General features: G+C 34.5%; 1 protein-coding gene across 2 annotated transcripts; it reads right to left on the bottom strand.

The window, feature by feature from the left end:
• LOC133301478 (ribosome biogenesis regulatory protein homolog) lies at positions 1–4,795 on the bottom strand. 2 transcript variants are annotated; one of them, XM_061501108.1, is made up of 9 exons: positions 4,663–4,795; positions 3,309–3,418; positions 3,075–3,225; positions 2,634–2,685; positions 2,356–2,484; positions 1,499–1,616; positions 575–758; positions 346–459; positions 1–259 (listed from the first exon to the last, which is right to left on the bottom strand). In XM_061501108.1, the coding sequence occupies exons 2-9, from the start codon at positions 3,416–3,418 to the stop codon at positions 116–118; spliced, it is 1,002 nt and encodes a 333-aa protein (XP_061357092.1). In that variant the 5' UTR covers positions 4,663–4,795; the 3' UTR covers positions 1–115. The 2 variants fall into 2 exon arrangements, with proteins under 2 accessions (XP_061357092.1, XP_061357093.1); XM_061501109.1 differs by lacking the exon at positions 3,075–3,225 and having other exon boundaries at positions 2,356–2,476.
• Between the last annotated feature and the right edge of the window lie 17,854 nt (positions 4,796–22,649).

Below are 22,649 nucleotides of genomic sequence, written 5' to 3'. Positions count from 1 at the left end.
AAATAATATTTTTAAATAAATAAAGCTAATAATATTGAGAGAGAGAATGTTGTCTACAAAACTTTAAGCCAGTAAAGAGTTTCCAAAAATTCTACAACCTTCGATAAAATCTAAACTATTTCCCTTTTGCCTTGCCTTTCTTGGGATTTCCCTTTTTAAAAGACTTTTTCTGAGTTTTCAATTTGCTGTCATTTGACGAAGGCTTCCATTTCTCACTCTTTCTCCTTTTCTCTATCTTCACATTGTGCACTGTGACGGCCTAGAATACAGATAATACAATTTTGATAAGTGTTAATCAAACTTGGTAAAAATTGAAATCTAGGTCAGTAAATGACTTGAATGTACCTTGTTAACATTGAGTATGTCATGGGAATTCTTGGAGATGATCTTGTTCAATATTTTTTCAGTTTGCTCCTTCTCCTGCAATCCTATCCCTGTTCCTTCCACAACCGGCAGGAACTGGGATGAAAACAGAACAAGCTAATTAGTCAATTTAATGAAAGATGGGTGCTTCTACATATAATAATTTACATGGATTAGACAAACTGATTTCTTTAAGAGCACAGTGCAAAACCTTTCGATATTTTCCTTTATGTTGAGCAGGCTTTTCACCTGGCAATTTCTTGTCAAATTTCCCACCACTGGCTGTTGCAGTTGATGCTATTCCTGCTACATTACCTAGTTCATCCTTGGTAACTTTCTTGGGTGCTGCCTGAGTACCTGTTATAGGCAAAGCTGTAGCAGCCAATTGGACATGGCTGCATAGGAATTTATTCAGATCTCATTACAAGAGAAAACATAGCACAAACATGTGCAAAGAAAAGAATAGAAAAAGAATAAAGATGTATATTAAAGTATACAAAAACACTAGGTCAAAACCCTCCAACAAACTAGTAAGAAGTTGACACGCAAATCTCCAAATGATTATATCCACCAGAAGTTAAGGTGCCACCAATTATTAGATGGTCCCAAGTTGGGGACATAACCACGCATGAGGAAGGACAGCGATAAACAATCAAAATCAATAAATGATTACATCTGCTAGAAGTTAAGGTGCCACCAATAGCAGGGGTAAGACTGTCCATTGAGAATTTCAAGTTACCAGCAAGCAAAAGTAATTACGGCTTTGGACCATGTAACAAATAAAAAGCAGTAATAACTAGTTGACTCAAGACAATAGCATAAAAAGAATTTGTAGATCTCATTCGGGTTTTGGAAGTTGAGCAGAAGAAACCTCAGCAAACTCAAAAAAAAAGAAAGTGGCCCACATCTAAGACAATTCCGGAATAGGTGGCCACTAGACCAAGGTGTGGTATGACTCCATCGGCCTCTAAGGTGTGACTCCACCCCAGTTATGATTTCAAGAAAGCAGCAAATGATCCAGGAAACAAATTCACACAACTATGAGCCTACGATGTATATTATGATAGACAATAACAAATAGAACACCCATGCTACAAAAGCCTCAAGGCTAATTGGATAAGGGTAAGAGAAAAACCTTGGTAAAGCACCAAATTTTGCAGCATCTTTCAAGTTCAGTAATCGATTTTTCTCCTGTTTTTCAACTCTTTTCTTCTTATTTTCTTTTCTTTTGGCAAAAGGATCCTCTTCTGGATCTGCAAGATGTAACAATATTCATTTTATTATACCATCCTGATAGCTTTGATTAGTGCGTAAAATTATACGCCCACAAAAATGTGAATTACAAGTATGCACCCTGTATGCACTCGGAAAACATTGAAATATTAAAATAAATCGAAAAATAATAACACCAATAGCTTCACAAGAGGTTTACAAAAACATTTATAAATTATTTGGTTTTGGAGACATATAAACTACTGAATAACTTGATCCTGATATCCCAAGCAAGAAGCTTCATGTCCATAAAGCAGAATCAAGAACAAAATAACAAAGTACCAAAAAAGTACAAAAATAACATCTTCCACATTTTGAAGTCCAAACTGATGAATACTCCATTAAAGACATGTGTGGTATATTAGTCTTGGAAACCCAGACGGTCAACTATATGTTATGATTAAGCATTGTGCATGACCTGATATATTTGAATGTTTCCATTTTATAATTTAGATCTTCAAATGGGACCAATGGGGCTCTATCCCAGATTTTCTTTTAATTTGTACTGTTTGAGTGCACATGCCTGACAGGTTTGCCACCAAATCATCTGTAAGTTAAAATTTTATCCTATTCCTAACATATCCAGTAGTTCTGTTGATGCCCAACAGTAACACCTCAAAGAAGGGACTCTACACCTCATGCATGGCCATTAAGAGAAACATGGTAGCACTGATTTCAATAATGATTCATTCATGAGGAAAGGCAAGTTCAATTATTTACCATCAGTTGCTTTTGCCTCAATAATGGGTACAGCATCTTCATCATTTGCACGATCATACCCATATCTGCGTTTCCAGGTTCCAGACTGTTCATCATATTCAATTTTGTCTTTCTTCCATTTCTGTATGCCTGCAAAACAGCATAGAATAAGTTTCAGCTTCTAAAATTTAGAAAACAACCCTAAGCCCAAATCAGATATATAAGCATCAGAGAAAAGCAGGTAGAAGGTTATGTTCAACATGAAATCATTTGAAAGGCACATATGCAGCACGACTAACCTTTCTTTTTGGCAAAAACTTCCCATTTAGTAGGAGGCGTTGGCTTTGGCAGCTAAAAGCATTACAAAACTTATAAGCAAGTGATTTGGCTAATTAGACATAGAAAACACTAGAACCATGGAGTCTAAGGTAAAGATAACAATATAAATGAGACAAGTGTAAAGTTAATAACAAGCCAGGACTGATAGTTCGTTCAAGAAATGGAAACTATAAACAAAGCTACAGTTCTAATATTAATGGCCAGAGGTCTTTATTTAGCTGTAGAAAAATTGCAATTCAAAGGAAACAAATATTAGCATGGTGAGAATTTTAAAATTAAATGAACAAGTAACAATTAACAGATTACATAACTTTTTAATTAAAAAAAAGAAAAGGAAGTAAAAAAAAAAAAGGTTGGAGTGTGGGAAACAAGTGAATGGAAGTAGAAATGAGAGGGGTTACATGTTTTTCTCTAGGCAATTTAGTCAGTGGTGGGGGCAACTTGACAAGGGGTCCATCTACATCTTCGGTGGATGGCAAAGTAAAGAGTGCATCTGCGATAGCTTGAACTAACTGAGTGCCTTTTTGTAAACACTCGTTGATGAGGTCCTCCCTAGGTTTAATTAAGGTCAGCAATGGGGGAGGGTGGCTCCCCTTCTAAAATGAGAATAAAAAGTAGAAGAAAAAAGAAGGAACCTGGAAAAGGGTGGTTGAGAAGGGAAGGTGTGATGAGTGTCCAATGCAATCAGGTTACCCAAGTCCACCTCGAACTGCTTCAGCTTCTGGGCCTCCATCTGCATGGCCATCTGGTTCAACAAAGCAAATGAATAACAATAGAAATGGCAACGGGGCAGGGTGGGACAGGCAGTTGTCACTTGCCCCCCATCTAAACCAAACCAAATTAAATCACTCCCTATTAAATCCCGACTAGCTAGGGTAACGGTAAGGGTAATCCATGTACCCCTGCCCCAACCCTGCGATGAAATCCAAACCCCACCCACACACCCCCACAGGTACCCGCCCTTAACTCCCCCATGACTGTGAATTTGAAGAGTACCCATGGGTATCCCCGGTTATCCATTTAACCATAATAAATTTAAAAAATCTCAAAAAAGCAGATTTAATAAAATGAAGCTCTAGAATCATAATGTCTATCAATTTTTCCAATACAAAGTAACATAATTCAACAAGCATTATAAAAAGCCAAGTTCTAAAAAGTAACACCAAGTTATAGCTTTATAAAAAGCCAGAAGCATCCACCTTATGTTAAGACTAATATTGTGGGGGGACCACAAAAAAGGTAAAAACAAAATGGAAAAATGAGAGACAATTGAAGCACAACAGAAAAACATGAATCAAGGGCTTGATCCCAGAAAAGGTTTAAGAGCATAAACCCTAGGGCCTAGAGGTGGTAAATCAGATAACCCGACCCGATCCGACCCCCTTCCAACCCGTGAACCCGCCTATAAATTAAAAATAATAAAATCAACAGTAAACGGACTTGAGTTATGTCCCTCAATTTGACAACAATCTGAATTCAATAACCAATGACAATGATACAATTTGAAATTGAGTGCAAGCACATTCAAGATTCAACTATACAGCATGCTGAACTTGTTTGAAAATATAACAGCCTCTTCATTAACTCATCAACAAACAACAGCAAAATCTTTCAATTTGTTGGCATATAGTGAAACTCGTGCTTGAGGATTAATGAATGAATACACTGTCATCATCACAGAATTGTACAGGACTTCTTTTAAAAGAATCAGTGGCCGTGAATATTATTATAATGAATAATAAATGCAGCTAACCAAGTAGTAACCCTTTTCAAAGACAATGTGCTGAAAATTGCAACTAATGAACTATTCATGAATAAATTGGTGAACCGAATCATTTTACTGAAAATGTTAATATAAATTAAGTTTTAAAATTCAAAAATCAAAATCATGTTTTTCCAACAATTTTCAAAAGATCAATATACTTCAACTCCAGGTGTTACCTCAACTATCATATAAATATCTGATAGAAGAGAAGAATAGGAACTGACCTGGGCCTTGTCAACGACCTAAACGTCAGACAGGAAGTGGAGATAGTCGTCGGCGGCGATGCCGGCGGTGGCGACGCCGATTTGGTTTTAGGGTTGGGGACTGCTCTGCTAGGGCAAACAGCAAAAGGGTTGCCAAAGCTGAAGTTTAATTTTTATTTTTTTTTAAGGGTTTTATAAGAGGTATGTCGTAAGAAGAGTGACTGTTATAGAAATTTGTTTTGCGTGTCGAAGTTTTTTTTTTTTTGCGATCCAACAAAATATTGTGTGTATAGAAAACTTTTTGTGGTCATGTTAAATGATAGGTGATAAACTCTTTTTTAAAAGATAAAGTTGCACATTTGATGACATTTCTTCTCAAATTCATTAAAGAATTATGTGAATGAAATTATTAGAAGAATGTTTTTTTTAAAGGATCATTTATGGACAAATTCGGAGTTTGGAGTGGATATAAATTAAGACTTTAAATCTTTTTTAAATATGATATTAAAGATAATCGAACACATATTTTCATCTCATTTATTTAATTCTTATGCATTAAGAACTATCATAGTTTGGTTTAGAAGATTTTTTAACTATGATTTTTCGGGGGAAAAATAAAATAAATTATGGATGACCGCTTTACCACATGAAGTTAAATTTTATTTTATTGTTATCAAAAAAAAAAATTTTATTTTATTTTTTTGATACACATAAAGGTAAAAAATTTCATGTAGCGTTTGTTTTGTAATTTGCATATTCTTTTTTATTGAATTGGATTAGTTGTACATAAAAACTAACTTACATAATTTATATGAATCAAATTTTTTCTCCTTTTTGTTTCTTAATGCCTCCTCTTATTTGTAGTTCTTTTTCTCCTTATAAGTAAAAATTTAGTCAAATATTATTTTGCAAAAATTCTTATCATTAAAAAGCTTTTTTATAATAAAGAAAAAAAATAAAAGTTCGTAAAGGACGTTTTTTTAAAAAGTAAGTAAGCATTTTTTTGGAGTTTTCATGTTTATTTTTTAATTTTATCCTTATTCTAAACTTGTTTTTTTATAAATTTTACCAATTATCCTAATAATTTATATTAGGGGAAGGTTATATTTAAAACCTATTTTCGTTTACAACTTCTTACAACCATATCTTAACCATTGATTTTCGTCAATCAACGGTTAAGATTTTTGCAAATCAAATTTATTAATTAATTATTAATTCACAATAAACGACAATCGTTGATTGGCGAAAATCAACGGTGAAGATATGGTTGTAAGGGTTTGTAAATTATTTGGGTTATAAATATAACCCCTCCCTTTATATTAATAACAAATCATTTCATCTCCTTCCTTTCAAAATCCTGAAAATAATTTTATAAATTTTACCAATTACCCTAATAATTATTTGGAAAAAGTGTGTGTTATTTTAAAGGATATAAAGTTGTGTCATTTTAAGAGATAGATAAAGAAGGAGAGAGAGTTGACAAAAAAATAAAATAAAGGTGTGGGTCCCACCTCTTTGTAAGAGTGAAAGTATATAAGTTGTGTCATTTAAAAGGATAAATATTTTTTCCTAATTATTTTTTAAACTCTATTTTGTAACTTAACTTAAAAGAAGGTTTTAGTTTAAAAATATATATCAAGCTTTTAGTTAAAATGAATTATTTACGATTTCTCATGTGAGAGAATTTAAACCAAAAATATGTGAAACTAACCAAGTTTTCTTTTCCAGCATATTGTTTCTTCTTCTTTTTTCTTTTTTCTTTTTGGTAACAGATAGGGGCAAAGCCCCAAGACAAACAACCAGAAAGACTAAAAGAAAACAGGAAACAAAACAACAAACATAAACAGCAAAGAAAAAACTAAGGACTAAGCCTCCTAATCACCACCAGCATCAACCCCAGGGTCCAGTAAATCAGCAGCTAACAGGTTGATAATGTCATTGTGAGGGGATGAGAAAACAGTAAGACCAAGAGGATCATCCACTGCATGTTTTGCTATCCAATCCGCACATGTGTTACACTTCCTCGGTATCCAATTCAACAAAACAGTCCAATCTTTCTGGAGGAAAACTCGAATCTTAGCTACCAAAGGGAGCTCTCGAGTATCATTACCAGCATTGGAAAGAAGGCTTAAAGCTTGTAAAGATTCCAAAACAATTCTCTTCCAACCTTGCTTCCAGACATAAGCTAGTCCATGGAAAATAGCCCAGAGCTCACCATGCAACGGGGAGCAGGAACCAAGCAAGACAAAGAAACCACCCATCCAAGTTCCACTCCAATCCCTCAAAAGGCCCCCACAAGCTGCTTTGTCCCCAACCACAGCACCATCAACATTTAGTTTAAGAAAGCCTTGAACTGGGACAGTCCAATGGGAGTGGAAAAGGGATGGAGGAATTTTAATTAAACCTTTTTTGTTTCTTACCTTGCAGAACCCTATTTCCTCTACTAAGGCAGCTAGAATAGAAGATGGAACCTCAGGTCTCTTATACCCCTCTTCATGCAGTTCTCTGTTCCTCCAAGCCCACAGAGAGTTACAAGCAGTAAAAAAAGATTCCCTTCAATCCCTTGAATTCCGATTGCACAACATTAAATTAAGAGATAGCCACTCACTCCAGGAGCCAGAGTTAAAGAAGCCTAATGGAAGATGGTGAAACAGAGGGAGGAGCCAAATCTTTTTAGCCTTGTCACAATCTTTAAAAGCGTGTAAATGATTCTCCACCTTATCAGGGCAGAATGGACAACAGTTAGGCAACCCACTCCACTTAGCTATTTTGTCTTTAGTTAGCATTCTACCATGAAGCATTTTCCACATAAGAATTTTAATTCTTTCTTTATCTTTCCAGTTCCAGATTCGATCCCAACAACTGATGAAGGAGCTATATTTGAGCTCATCTGGTTACAATACGCAAGTTTGACAATAGACTGACCTGGATTCCAATTTTTCCAAGCAACTATGTCTTCTCCTGCTTCTTCTTCAGGATGCGATATTGCAAGAATTTTGTTCACCACATTCTGGTCAAGATGGTTTAACAAGTACTGCACATTCCATCCCTCCACATCTAGAAAAACTCTATGATTAATCTTGTATTCTGCAACTTCACCTGTAGGAGGAGTATGTGCAATAAAGAGGAGATTAGGGCTAATACCAACCCAATTGTCCTTCCAAAAATCTATCTTCATCCCATTACCAATCTGCAAAATTGTGTTGCCCAACATATCTGGCCAGATCTTACAAAGGCTTTTCCACATATGAGAATCATACGATTTACAAACAACTTCCTTTAGAAAATCCTTTTTTCTCCCATATTTGGCTATAAGCATTTGCAACCAAAGTTGAGATGGAGATTGAGTAAGATTCCAAGCACACTTCTGGAGGAAGGCTTCATTCTGCTTTCTTAGGTTAATGATCCCTAAGCCACCCTGATTTTTTGGAAGTTTGAGATGATCCCATCCAATAGCATGGTTCTTTCTTTGAGAATCAGAGTCACCCAGATGAAGTTCCTTTGCAGCCTTTCAATCTCTTCACAAATACCTATAGGCAAAAGGCTATTTTGCATGTGGAACATGGGTATAACTGATATGACCGATTTAGCCAATGTAACTCTCCCTGCCATAGATAAACACTGTTTTTTCCAGCCTTGAAGCCTGGTATTGACTCTGTCCATTATTTCCCCATAGTACAATTTGTTGATTCTGCCATGCTTCATTCTATAGCCCAGATATCTGCCTAAATTTTTTGTATGTGCAAAGCCATTGAACTCCACAATAGAATTAGCAACATCTGTGGGAACATTTTTAGAGAAGAAAATATTTGATCTAAGATAACTCACCTTTTGACCCGACATGCTACCAAGCTTATCAAGGCAGCCCATAATTGTCTTAATCTAATCAGTACTGGCTTCTCCAAACAACAACAAATTATCAACAAATAGGAGATGAGAGATGGTTGAACCACCTTTACCAGCTGTCATTGGCTTCCAATCTTTTTTCTCAATGGAGTCAGAAATTAAGTGAGTAAGCTTCTCCATGCAAAGAACAAAGATGTAGGGAGATATATGGTCTCCTTGTCTTAGTCCTCTGCTCGGGGAGATACTATCTGCCTTAGAGCCATTCCAAAGAATTTCAAATTATGTTGAAGAAAGACAGTGCATAATGAGGTTCACCAAAGACTCCGGGATGTTTATCTCAGACAAAACTTTATGTATGAAATTCCAAGACATTCGATAGGCTTTTTATAGGTCAATCTTGATTGTGAGAAAACCCCTTTTGCCTTTCATTCTACTCATTAAGTGGAACCTTTCCTAGGCTATAACAATGTTGTCCTGAATCTGTCTATAAGGAACAAAGTTGATTTGTTGGGGAGAGATGAGTTTATTTAGCAGAGGCTTCAACTTCCCCACAATGATCTTGCTAATTCCTTTGTACAACATTGAACAGAGGGCAATTGGGCGGAACTGAGATATTTTTCAGGTCTGGCCAGCTTAGGAATAAGAATTAGGAGGGTTTTGTTTAGATCTCTAACATCAACAGGCTTACTCAAAATCTGCTTAACACAATTAGAAACTTGGTTCTTCATAATTTCCCAATTTTTTTGGAAGAAAAAAGCGGGGAATCCGTTAGGACCAGGAGCTTTTAGTGCATTCATATAGAAATATGCCCCTTTAATTGTAGAATCAGTAATGGGATCCTGAAGGGCAGCTCTCTCAACTTCATCAAGGGCAGGGCAGTTGTTGCTAGTTACTTCCCAAGGTCTGCAGTCATTTTCTTCTGCAAGTAACTTGTTAAAAAACGAGTGAATGAGCAAAATAAGATTATCTTCTTCTCTCACAATCTGCCCTCATCATTCTTAAGTTCAAGTATTTTATTTCTGGCTCTTCTAATGATTGTGGTAGTGTGATAGTATATATCTAGTATTGCAATCACCATCTTCAATCCATTTACACGTGGCCTTTTGAAACCATAAGGCTTCTTCATGTTCCATCACCCGGTTAAGCTCATCCTGAAGGGCTTTTTCTAAGTCAGATTGAACATAATTCGAATGGTTGGTGTTGCTGTTTTGATTATCCTGAATCTTTTTAAGTAGGTACTTTTTTCTCACTTGGATACATCCAAAGACTCTTTTGTTCCAGGATTTGAGGGGAGTAACCAGATTGCTCAGGCTTTGGGTGATCTTAAGGTAAGGGTTCTAGACAAAGTTTAGGAAATGGGGAAAAGTGTTGTGATCCTGCCAAGCCACCAAAAATCTGAAAGGTCTCTCTTTCCAATCTTTCTCCTTAGGGAAGAGAGATAGGAGAAGAGGGTTGTGGTCAGAATTAAGACGAGGTAAGGATTTAACTTGAGCTTCCCCAAAAGTTGTTCTCCAATCTGCATTTGCACAAATACGGTCCAACCTCTTGAAAATTCTATCAAGATGAAGCCACTTAGGCCCCCTCCAAGTGAAAGTTGAGCCTCTACAGCCAAGGTCTGACATGTTGCATTCATTAAGGAAAGAGGCAAATTTCTGACATCTGGCAAGGTTAACAGGAGCTCCCTTTTTTTTCTCTTTTGCTGAAGCTATCTCATTGAAATCTCCCATCATGACCCAAGGACCCACCATACTACCACTAATTCTCCTTAGATCAATCCAGAGATCCTCCCGGTTCTCCTCTCTAGGATTAGCATAGACCACTGTGAGGAAGAAAGAGTTCCCCTGGGCAACAGAACATGAAACATGAATAAACTGACTAGACTTCTCTATGATTGAGACTTTAAAAAAATATTCCTTCCATAAGAGCCAAATACCACCTGAGAAGCCAACTGCATCTACCATCACGAACTGGTTGAAGCCAAGTTGTTTTATTTTCTTCTGGGCTATAGCACCACTGATCCTAGGTTCCAAAATGGCAACCATTCCAACCTTATGCCTCCTGATGAAATTTCTAAGGGATGTTTTAAAGGATTTTTTTGCAGCACCCCTACAATTCCATACTAAGCAGTTCATTGGATAGCTAAATCAGATCCAAGATTACAGAGAACCTGGGCACTCTCTACCTTATGCACTGAAGCATTATCATTCATATTGTTCTCCATTCCCATACCATCTATGGCTTCTCTATCTGGAGGCACAGCTTCCCTGGAGTACTCATCACTATTGGTCTTAGTGATTTCCATGTCCGAAGGGATGACATCCACCACACATATGGCACAGATAGGAGAAGAGCCATCAGTACCATTTATATTAGTAGCAGAGATCCTGGAACAGAGATCATTTTCTGACCCACTAAGAGGTGGTTCCTTAATAGGGCATATAATAGGTTCAGTAGAGGGACTAGAAACAATTTTCAGTTGAGACAGACTTGTTAAGTTACTGGATGAAGGGAGCTTTGAATTCTTGGAGCTCTTTCCTGTTGGGGAAGATTCAGAGTTGAAAATAAAGGAATCTGTTTTCTCTATCCCCTTAGGTTTGTAGCTGGCTTTACTTGCAGTTTTTCTGGAACCTGCTGGTGTCTTCTTAACATTTTTCTATTGGTTAGGCTGGGAGGAGAAACCCTTTTTGTTTTCCTTATACACATCCAGTTTGGGACCTGTAGGAGTTTTCAAGGTCGTGTATATCAAATTAGATGGGCCAGGCTCCTTCCCTGCATCTTTCTTCTGGTAATTAGGGCTCTTATTATTGGAGATATCAACTCCAAAAGATCTCTCTCAATTTCCTTCGTTCTTCTTGAGGGGTTGGTTTTTTGTAAATTTCTTCTTTTGCACTACCATCCAGGGACCCACACCTTGGTTCACTGGAGGTTTAGACAAATCCACCAGGTTAGTTTCCTGATTGCTATTAGCTTCATCTGATTTCGCAACCTCCGGACATTTCTCAGTATTGTGTCCGTATTTACCACACTTAATACATATCATATACAAGCCTTCATATTCCACCTTGAATGTTTCATCCTCCAGAATGTATTCACCTCTAAGGAAATTAGAGAGGTCAAGCTCTACACATATTCTGGAAAACTTCCCTCGGTCCTCTATTGAGGTAGTTTTGTCTACCTTTAACACTTTACCAATCGTATTTCCTATTAATTTCAGAAAAGGAATTTCACATAATTCTTGGGGAATACCTGGTAAGCGGATCCAAGCAGCTACTATGTGAATATTGGCTCTGTGAGAATTGAAAAATGGTTCCCACTTTCTGATTGCGAGGTAATGACCCATCAGTACCCATGGGCCTCCTATTAACGTCAGGTTGAGGTCCTTCAAACTTGTAAATTTAACTGAGAAGAAATCATTCCCCAAATCAGCCACCACGATGGGTCCCGATTTGGCCCGTAAGCTTTCAAGTTTGGTCTTCATATACATGACCCCAACTTTCTTGCCCAGCAGCTTCACGATTATTGTATTTCTCCAAGGACTTCTCAGCCTCTATTTCGCTTCCTGCGTACAACGTATTCTCACGGAGCCGTCTTCTCCATATATAGTTTGGAAACCCAAATCGTCTATAGTTCCAAGACTCAAGTCAAGGGGCTCACTCGCTTTCTCTGTAAGATCTTAATGTCAGGAATCATCTTCCCCCATCGATGAGTTACCATTAGCTCGAAGAGCTTCAACAAATGATTTAGGTTTTCCTGAGGGAATGCTTTCTAGGATATTTCCTAGACTTGCTCCTGTATTCGACGAGTCAAGGGAGAACTCCTCTCCATTCTTAGATCTTTTGATGCTCTTTCTCATTATCTCTTATGAATCATCAGAATTTCTTGCTGGTCCGCCATGGATGTTGATCGTGGAACTCATCTCGTATGCCCTAGCAGAGAGAGAAAATCCATGCGCGTGTTAGTCACGCGAGGCTAACCCGTCTTTTTTTATGACATCATGTAGAAAGTAAAAGACAGAGGATAAAATCAACATTTTTGTCTTTTAATTTTTTTCCTTTAATGAAGCAAACAAGTACTATCGAGAATCGATGTCGCAAAGCACAAAGTAATGTTGCTCATTCCTCTAACTTTGTATCCGCCGCTCTCTTTTGTTAATCATTTGAATGCAGGCAACTACCGCAAAGCTTGCTTCTTGTCTTCATCATGTTTCCATTTTTCCCATGTTTATATTAATATTAATATTATTGGAATAGTATATAACCATACAATCTTAAGATTTTCGCTAAAATTAGTATGTAATTTTTTTAAATGATATAATTGATTTATTCATAAACAATTATAAAACTTAAAGTATTATATAACCATAAATTGAGAAAATTTTAGTAATATATATGTGTAAGGTATGCTTTAAAACAAAAAATATTTCTAAATTTTCTTTTAATGAGTAATGTTCATATGATAGAAATTAGCAGTGCAGCAGTAGGTTCTAAATATGTTGTACCTTAGTCATTGTTTATACTGGTAGACAATCTTCACTACTAGAAAAGTCTTTATTATCGACGAAATTTTTCGACGGAAAAAAATTCCGTTGAAATTATTGACGGAATTTTCCACGGAATCTATTTTTCGTCCAAAATTTCGACCGAATTCCTTTTCCGTCGAAAATTTATGACGGAAAAAGATATTCCGTCGAAGATTTTCCACGGAAAAAGACTTCCGTCGAAATTTTTTGAAAAAAAAATAAAAATAAATTATATTTTGTGGATTTTTCGACGGAAAAGGAATTCCGTCGAAATTTTTTGAAAAAAATAAAAGAAAAAGAAATTATATTTTGTGGACTTTTCGACGGAATTTCGATTCCGTCGAAGATTTTCGACGGAAAAGAAATTCCGTCGAAAACTTTTGAAAAAATAAAAGAAAAAGAAATTATATTTTGTGAACTTTTCGACGGAATTGAAATTCCGTCGAAAACTTTTGAAAAAAATAAAAGAAAAAAAAAATTATATTTTGTGGACTTTTCGACGGAATTTAGATTCCGTCGAAAACATTTGAAAAAATAAAAGAAAAAGAAATTATATTTTGTGGACTTTTCGACGGAATTTCGATTCTGTCGATGATTTTCGACGGAAAAGGAATTCCGTCGAAGATTTTCGACGGAAAAAGAATTCCGTCGAAAACTTTTGAAAAAATAAAAGAAAAATAAATTATATTTTGTGGACTTTTCGACGGAATTTCGATTCCGTCGAAAACATTTGAAAAAAAAAAAAAAATTATATTTTATGGACTTTTCGACGGAATTTCAATTCCGTCGAAAACTTTTGAAAAAAATAAAAGAAAAAAAATTATATTTTGTGGACTTTTCGACGGAATTTCGAGTCCGTCGAAAACTTTTGAAAAAAAATAAAATAAAAAGAAATTATATTTTGTGGACTTTTCGACGGAATTTCGATTCCGTCGATGATTTTCGACGGAAAAGGAATTCCGTCGAAAACTTTTGAAAAAATAAAAGAAAAATAAATTATATTTTGTGGACTTTTCGACGGAATTTCGATTCCGTCGAAAATTTTCGACGGAAAAGGAATTCCGTCGAAAACTTGTGAAAAAATAAAAGAAAAATAAATTATATTTTGTGTACTTTTCGACGAAATTTCGATTCCGTCGAAAACTTTTGAAAAAAATAAAAGAAAAAGAAATTAATTTTGTGCACTTTTCGACGGAATTTCGATTCCGTCGAAAACTTTTGAAAAAAATAAAAGGAAAAGAAATTATATTTTGTGGACTTTTCGACGGTATTTCGATTCCGTCGAAAACATTTGAAAAAAATAAAAGAAAATTAAATTATATTTTGTGGACTTTTCGACGGAAAAAGAATTCCGTCGAAAACTTTTGAAAAAAAATAAAAGGAAAAGAAATTATAATTAGTGGATTTTTCGACGGAAAAGTAATTCCGTCGAAAACTTTTGAAAAAAATAAAAGAGAAAGAAATTATATTTTATGGACTTTTCGACGAAATTTCGATTCTGTCGAAAACTTTTGAATAAAAAAAAAAAAAATTATATTTTGCGGACTTTTCGACGGAAAAAGAATTCCGTCGAAAATCTTTAAACAAATAAATGAAAAAAAAATATATTTGTGTCTTTTTGAAGTGTGCGTTTCTATTGGGTACTTTTTACTCTTTGTACGTTGCCTTCTTATCTCAAATCTTTCCCTCGCTACCAATTTTTTACAATCTAAAGATCCCGCTTTTTTCTAAGTTATCCACCCTTGCTTCCTCTTTAGTATTCTCATTCATCATCTTCTTCCTCTCTGTTTCTCTCAACTCTCAATGGACATTCCCAAACCCCAATCCCCCTTCAACCACTTCGCCTCCAGGTAGTACAATGCCTTTCGATTTTTCTCTCTCTCTCTCAACTTTTCTGATCAGCTTTGTTTTCTAATTGTGTTTTTCTTTTTCTTTTTTGGTGGGGTTCATTGATACTGTTCAGAAACAGCCTTACATGGATGGATTGGTCTGGCTTTAGCGAAATTGGAGCTATGGCCATACAACATAATGCCGAAGACGGTTTTCCCCTCTCTCCCTCCTATTTTTTTTGGCTTAAATTTTATCTCGCAAGGGTTTGGTAGATGGGAAAATGGAAATGAAATGGAAAGAAAAATTGTCTTCATTTCTTGTTTTACTATTTACCCAATCGTGATATTATAAAAAATTTGAGATCTTTTTTGGAGTCTCATCGATTGTATCAGGGAACAATTAAGAACCTGCACATTTGAAGATTAGAAATGAAACTGAATTAATTTATTAATTTTTATATTTATTTATTTATTTTATTTATGTACGTATTTTGTTGTGGGGATTGTTACATTGTTAGAACCTGAGACAATTAAGAACCTGCGACATTCGAACATATGCGCAGTGCACCATTAAAAAAAATTATGGTTGATTTGGTGCAGGGGAGGCACAGCCCATAAAATTCTGTGAAATATGTGCTCGAAGTTCCCTTTCTAATCAATCCTAGCTTCTTTCTTTTTGTGAAATATGTGCTTATGTTGTATCAACGGGATGGTAATCCTAGGTTGTCGTGCTTCGGGCTCATGAAGAACAGCAGAGATGGCAAGAGTTACAACACCAACTTGGCTTTCACCCCTCCTGAGTACTTAAGAACTGGTGAAGTTTTTAAGATGTTATCTTTGGCATATAACTTGGCTTTCTGCGACATTGTTACATTGTTGTGATTGTGTCTGTGAGCTACTTCTCTGCTCCAGCACATAGCCCAACACAAACAACTATTTTTTTTTTAATTTCATAGATAGATGCAAGGATCGAAGACACTAATCTCATGCATTGTGGCTTGGAAGGTGCAAGGTTGTTTTTCTGATCAGAGCGCACATGGGAGGAATGTATACTATAAACCTCTTATGATTCTCTCTAGTTAGTTATTATTAATAATCAGAAATTATTTTCTTTGAGATGTATGGTGTTTGGCCTAACCTCATTAGTCATTACTATTGTTGATTATGGTTGAATTGTTTTTCAGGGCTTTGGAGGATTGAGATTCATCTCATCCTTGCATGGTTGATATATTTAGGTTCATGGGAAAGGCATCTCGTTCTTCCTTCAGTGCCATTGCAAGGAATCTGCGCCTTTGTAGCGAGTAAGGATGGGGAAGGAGGTTTTAATCTTTTTTGTTTTTTTAGTTTACATGTCTTATGTGTCTGTTGTCTGAAAGAGAAGTTACTTTGTGCAATGTTTTTAACCATCTGCTTGATGATGCTGCATTGCCTGCTAACGAGGTGTCTTCATTGGTACTTGTTGTAACCTATCATTTAATTTTTTTATTTAATTCAATTACTAAAATTTACTTCAAACTCATCGTATGAAGGAGGGATTAATATAACTAGGCAATAGGAGGAGTGCACATTAATTTTACATAAGACCACTATGTGATGTATTAACTTGATATACTAGGACTCTTTGATTAGTACTAAGGGTAATATCATATTGTATAATTAAATTTATGGATATGAGAATAATGTGCACATGTATTATCAATCCTAGGAATAGCAGCCATGGGGTCATTGGGCCTGGTAAAATTTGTCTTTTTCTCAGTGTTGGATATGTTAACTCTAATTGAATTATCTTCAATATTTTCTTCTGTTCTTCTTTATTTCTAATTAGGGTTGTTTCTTTACTAGTTTTTTACAACTTCAGAAATTAAAGCCATTGTTTTATTCAAGGGAAGACATAGTTTTATAAATTTCCTTATGAGGATTGTAACAAATAAAAATGGTAACAAGACTTGTACATGAAATTTATCGAGTAAATCTTATGTAAGCTTATATGATAAGTGGTCTGACTCTGCTTTTTACTTTCCCTACACTATTTTGAACATCCTTGTAAGATGACATACTGACTATTACATGTTAATAGTAACTAGGAACAAGACACAAATATATATATATAATAAAACTTGTATCAACACTAACTTGGAACAAGATAAAAATATTGTAAAATTTGTACAACATCCGTGAAACACAAAAAAAAACATACCCACCACCTTTACTTTGTAACATGCATTCATTAACACCTTAAATTAACAAACCTACCACCTTTACTTTGTAACATGCATTATTAACACCTTAAATTAATAAACCCATCAATACTAAAATTAATAAACCCACCATGCACACACATCAAGACAATGATGCAAGAAGAAAAATGAGTTACTCAACTTAAATGGAGTGCAAAAGAGTAATGTGAATTCTCTGCCTACGTACTTAAACCAAGAAAAAACAAAACTATCAATTCACCTTACTGTAAAGCATTTGGCTTTGGTTTTATTTATATATGAATGTGAGTTTTGTCTTTTAGTGAATGTGTTAATTGATTTTCCTTTGGGCTGTAGAATAGTGCAGCGATAAATCATTGTGGAAAGCATTTTCCTTTTCTTTTATATATCCATGTATATATGGTTTCTTAATTTAAACGTTTTGCCAAAATAAATTGTAGAATTCATTGCTGTTTTATTTTAGTATAGTCACAAAATATATATATATGTATAGCAATGAATAACTTAAGTTTTATTTGTACGGTTTTACTGCATGCATATCGTTAATATTTATTGTCATCATAATAATGTATTCATTATTGTCATTTATTGTCATCCTAATAATGAATATAAGTTATATTCCTTGAATATATATATATATATATATATATATATATATATATAAGAAACCCCTTTGATTACTTCCTAAATGATTTGTATCTAAATAGCTGATTTTTTCTGCCTACAGCTACCATTTATTTTAAGAAATCCCTTTCATTACTTCCTAAATGATTTGTATCCAAATAGCTGATTTGTTTCTGCCTACAGGTACCATATGTTTTTAAATTATTTTTTGACTCTTCAAACGTGTCTTACATTTCAGTTTGTTGATTACTTTCTTTCGAATAATCTTTTTCTTGTTATCATTAATCATTTCAGGAAGTTGATGAGTTTGATAGCTTTTACAAAGGAAGCATGCAGGACTTAGGATATTCTTCTATTTATATTAAGAGAATTGGAAAGAAGCATGATGGTTGTGGATTATTTTACAAACATGACTAGTAAGTTTGACTTTTGAGTAGAAATTAAGTGACTTCTAATTTTGCAAACAACGGTTTATAATGTGTATTTTGCCTAAGTTTACAGGACCTGGCTAGTGAATTGATAGGATTTTGCACCTGGATACAAGCTTTTTAAAAATGGAGTAAAAAGAACTAGAATAACTTTGCTAATCCAAGGGTCCAAAGTCTGTTTTATTGGTTTATAAAATTGAAACTTTTTTTATATTAATAATAGGTAAGAGAGAACAATATACATTCATTTTTTAAATTGTAACATGCATTACCTTGATTGCCATGGCGATGCTTTTTGGTTTTATTGTTGTTCTTCAAGACACAAAGGTCATCAAGTCATTGTTTTAAAAATAAAAGAAAAAGTCATCAAGTCTTTCAGGTGGGTCGAGTAGTATAAAGTATTGATTAATGGACTGGGTGCCCATTCATATATATATATATATATATATATATATATATATATATATATATATATATATATACGAGCATTTAATTATTTTCCATTTCTCATATATCTTATTATGGGTTTTGATATGCATTTAGACAATGGGGTTGATTTTATAATGTTCTAGAGAATAATAATTCAATTTCTATACATATGGTCATTTTTATTTTATTTTTCCTATCTAAACTGTGGTGTTGTTAATATTGATTAGATAAGAAGATCTTCGTATCACGGTGTAGTGAGGGTCGAAGAAATTCAGAAGGTGTTGGACATAACCGGAGTTCAAACATATGTGATTAACAGTAGCTCATATTTGTGAGATTTGCCTAAGAAACCTCTTGGACCCATTTTGGATCAACACAAGACATGTATTTGGCCACGCCTCCTCCACCTGCTTCAAATGCAAGGAGAAGAAAAGGCATTCCTAGTTGGGCTCCATTTCATTCAATTATGAAGTCAATTTTGCATTGTGTATTGATATGTTAATTGTTATTTGTTAGTTTTTTAAGGTTACAATATATACTTATTGTACACCACTTGCTAATTGTATAAGTCTTTTTTGATACTTAGCCTAATATATGATATGGACTTTTGTGCATTTACTGTATTTTTTAAGAAGATTTTATTTTGATATGTTATTTACTTTGATTATATTTTTTATCAAGTAAATTATAGAAATTGGTATTAATTTTGTAAAGAGAATTTAAAAAAAAAAATCTATAATTTTTCGACGGAATTCATTTTCCGTCGAAAACAATTACAACAATTTTTGACGAAATTTCATAGATTTTTTGTCGAAATTTTTTGACGGAATCCATTTTCCATCGAAAACCATTACAACAATTTTTGACGGAATTTCATTGATTTTCCGTCGAAAATTTTTGACGGAATTCATTTTTCGTCAAAAACAATTACAACAATTTTCGATGGAATTTCATTGATTTTCCGCCGAAAATTTTTGACGGTATTCATTTCCCGTCGAAAACCATTACAACAATTTTCGACGGAATTTCATTGATTTTCCGTCGAAATTTTTTAACGGAATCCATTTTCCGTTGAAAATTTTCGACAATGTTTTTCGACGGATTTTTCGTCGAAAATTTTCGACAGAATTTTTAATTCCGTCGAAAATTTTCGACAGAATTTTTAATTCCGTCGAAAATTTTCGACAGAATTTTTAATTCCGTCGAAAAATTTGTTAGCCACGAAGGAAAATTCCACGGCCTGAATTCTGTCAAAAATTCCGTCGAAAATACAATTTTCGACGGAATTATCACCATTTTCGACGGAAAAATTCCGTCGAAAAAATCAACTTTTCTAGTAGTGTGGTAGTGGTGGAGGTGATGACAGTGGCTGCGATGATGGTGGAGGTGGTTGGTTGCGGTGGTGGTGGTAGCGGCGGTGATAATAGTGGTGATAACGGTGGCATGGTGGAGGTGGTGGCGATGACATCGTGGTGGTGGTGGTGGTGATGGTGGTGGCGACATTGTTGTGGTGGTGGTGGTGATTGTGACGACGACATTGGTGGTACAACGGCGGTGGCGATGATGGTGGCGGTGGTCATGTCGGGATGATGATGGTGGTGATGATGATGATAGTGGTGAAGAGTGATTGTGAGAAATAAATGTTTGTCATTTTGTGTCTGAGAATAAAAAAGAAAATTTTTTTGATTCTTTTTTCTGTTCCCCAGCACAAAAATTAAATCGGTTTATTACGGGAACAAAAAAATAAATCGATTTTACCAAATAAATTTTCTATCCATTTCTGTTCCCGGGAACATAAATTAAAAAAAAAAATGACTCCGGGAAAATTGTCATGCACACCCTTAATGGGCAAGAACTTGTAAAAGCAGTAAATGAATTCAATAACAACTATTACAAGATTTATACAAGGATCAAACAATTTAAGTAAGAGTAGGCTAAAAATGTGGAACAATTTGACAATGTAGAGATAAAATCCACTTTCAACCCACCCATCACTGTTTGAATGTACGTGTTCTTAATTTGTTGCCTTTTCCTTTAATTGAAGAATTTTCAACCACAGTTCATAGTCGTTTCAAATGCAGAACTAGTTTCATCCTAACTCCATATTAATTCAACATTGGGTTCTCATATCAGCATCATCATTTTAGAATCTCGAGTAGTAAAGTATATACACTCTTGCTTTCTCTTATTCAAAGAAAATGAAACCTTTAGCTGCCATGTATCAATAGCCAACGAACCTCACAAAATATTGATCCCTTTGGCATATTCTAGCCGCTTTCCCAAGTTGCTTAAGACTGGACTTGTTTGTTCAGTCGAATAGTTCATAGAAAGAATGAATATGATGGATGTTACCAAAGAATTGCATCTAGTGAGGAAGGGACATCTTTTTTAACAAAATAATGCTAGGTTTATTTTTTTACCCCATAGTTATAACTTTTTGAACAAGAAAAAATTCTGTTTGGATTTAAGTGACTTATTTTTGTTCACACTTAGCACTTTGGTTTTCTATTTGTGTAGCTAGTATTGAACATCTTTCGCTTTCGTTTATCATATCTTATTTGTATATAGTTGGATCACCTCACTTGAGTTCCCTTACATATATGCTCGATCAATTTACACAAGTTAATAAATTTCATCAAAGCCGAGGATAATTTAGTTTTGTTTCCTTCCACTTTCTCTCATCAACTAAGTATGAGACTTATATCCTGTGGTGGTAAGGTATCTAATATGCTTTTAAGTTCACATACTAACATAAATGACTTCCTGTTGTAGCAATATCAGCTGGTCCACATAGCATTAGGAGAAAACCTCATCTTCCTATCTTCCACCCCAAAAGATTAATCACGGTGAAGCTGACAAGCATTGACTTTTATTAGAAGCAATACATTAAAATTTATCTAAACTTCACTTTGTATAGAACGTATAAACCAAGGCATGACCACTGACTAATATGCAAAACTACAGAGAAACCACATAGACAATGACCGAACAGTGAGAAAGGCCAAGTTTTGTTCATTAATCACGAAGAAATTCTTATGTATTTTCAGATTAATTCATTCAGCTACTTAATTCTTATAATAAATTATTTTGACAACATAAATTTTATTTAATTTTCCAGTGTGACTTGCTATGTCTTCATTGAATTGCTGTACTTGTGACAAAATCTCCGACTAGAAGATATTATCTCATATTAATAAAGGATATTCTTTTATTCATTTTTTCATTATTTTTTTCTGTTTTGCCACATCACAAATTGTTGTAACAAACTCTGCCATATAAGTTAAATGGCCCTTTTTGCTTCCGATACAAAATCACAACAATGAATGTCATATTTCCATTTTTCTCCCCATTCTCTTTGTCTCTGTATCTGTCGTGTTAATATGGTAAGCAATTTTGTTATGCACGGCACGCACCAAAATTTTCACCCCGTTTTTATGCCAATGGCCACATAATACAAGCTCGTGAATATTGCTCGATAATCACTAACGTAGAAATGGTGCCATAAATGACTCTTCTCTAAGGCAATATCAGTTGGTCCACGTAGCATTATGAGAAAAACTCATCTTCAAATTTTCCACTACCCCAAAAGACACGATTGTCTAATCAAAGTAAAATACAAAAAATAAAAAATAAAAAATACTAGCCGTGGTGAAGTAGTCAAGCATAGACTTTTATCAAAAGCAATAAATTAAAATTTATCAAGACTTGTTATCAAAAAAAAAAAAAAAAAATCTATCAAGACTTTACTTGTTAGGGAAAGTATAAACCGGGGCATGACTGCTGACTAATATGTAAAACTACAAATAAAACCGAGAGATGAAGACTGAAGAGTGATAAAAGACCGAGTTTTATTCGTTAAATATAAAGAAACTCTTTTGTATATATTTTTAAATTAATTCTTTCAACTATTCAAATTATAATAAATTATTTTGACAACATATATTTTATTTAATTCCTAAATGACATGCTATGTTTTCATTGAATTGCTGTATTATTTGATTAGCATGTGACATTCAAATGTGTTGAAAAACCTCCTAATCAAGCATCAATAGCCCGCGAACCTTACAATATCTTGAGCCCCTGGCATATTCCACACGCTTTTGCAATTTGTTTAAAA

Source organism: Gastrolobium bilobum, unplaced genomic scaffold, assembly GCF_033153095.1.
Source record: "Gastrolobium bilobum isolate Gb01-03AN ecotype WA unplaced genomic scaffold, APGP_CSIRO_Gbil_v1 utg10838, whole genome shotgun sequence".
NCBI classification, from domain to species: Eukaryota; Viridiplantae; Streptophyta; class Magnoliopsida; order Fabales; family Fabaceae; genus Gastrolobium; species Gastrolobium bilobum.
Note: the sequence above shows the minus strand (reverse complement) of the source record. Positions and strands in the feature narration are given on the sequence as shown.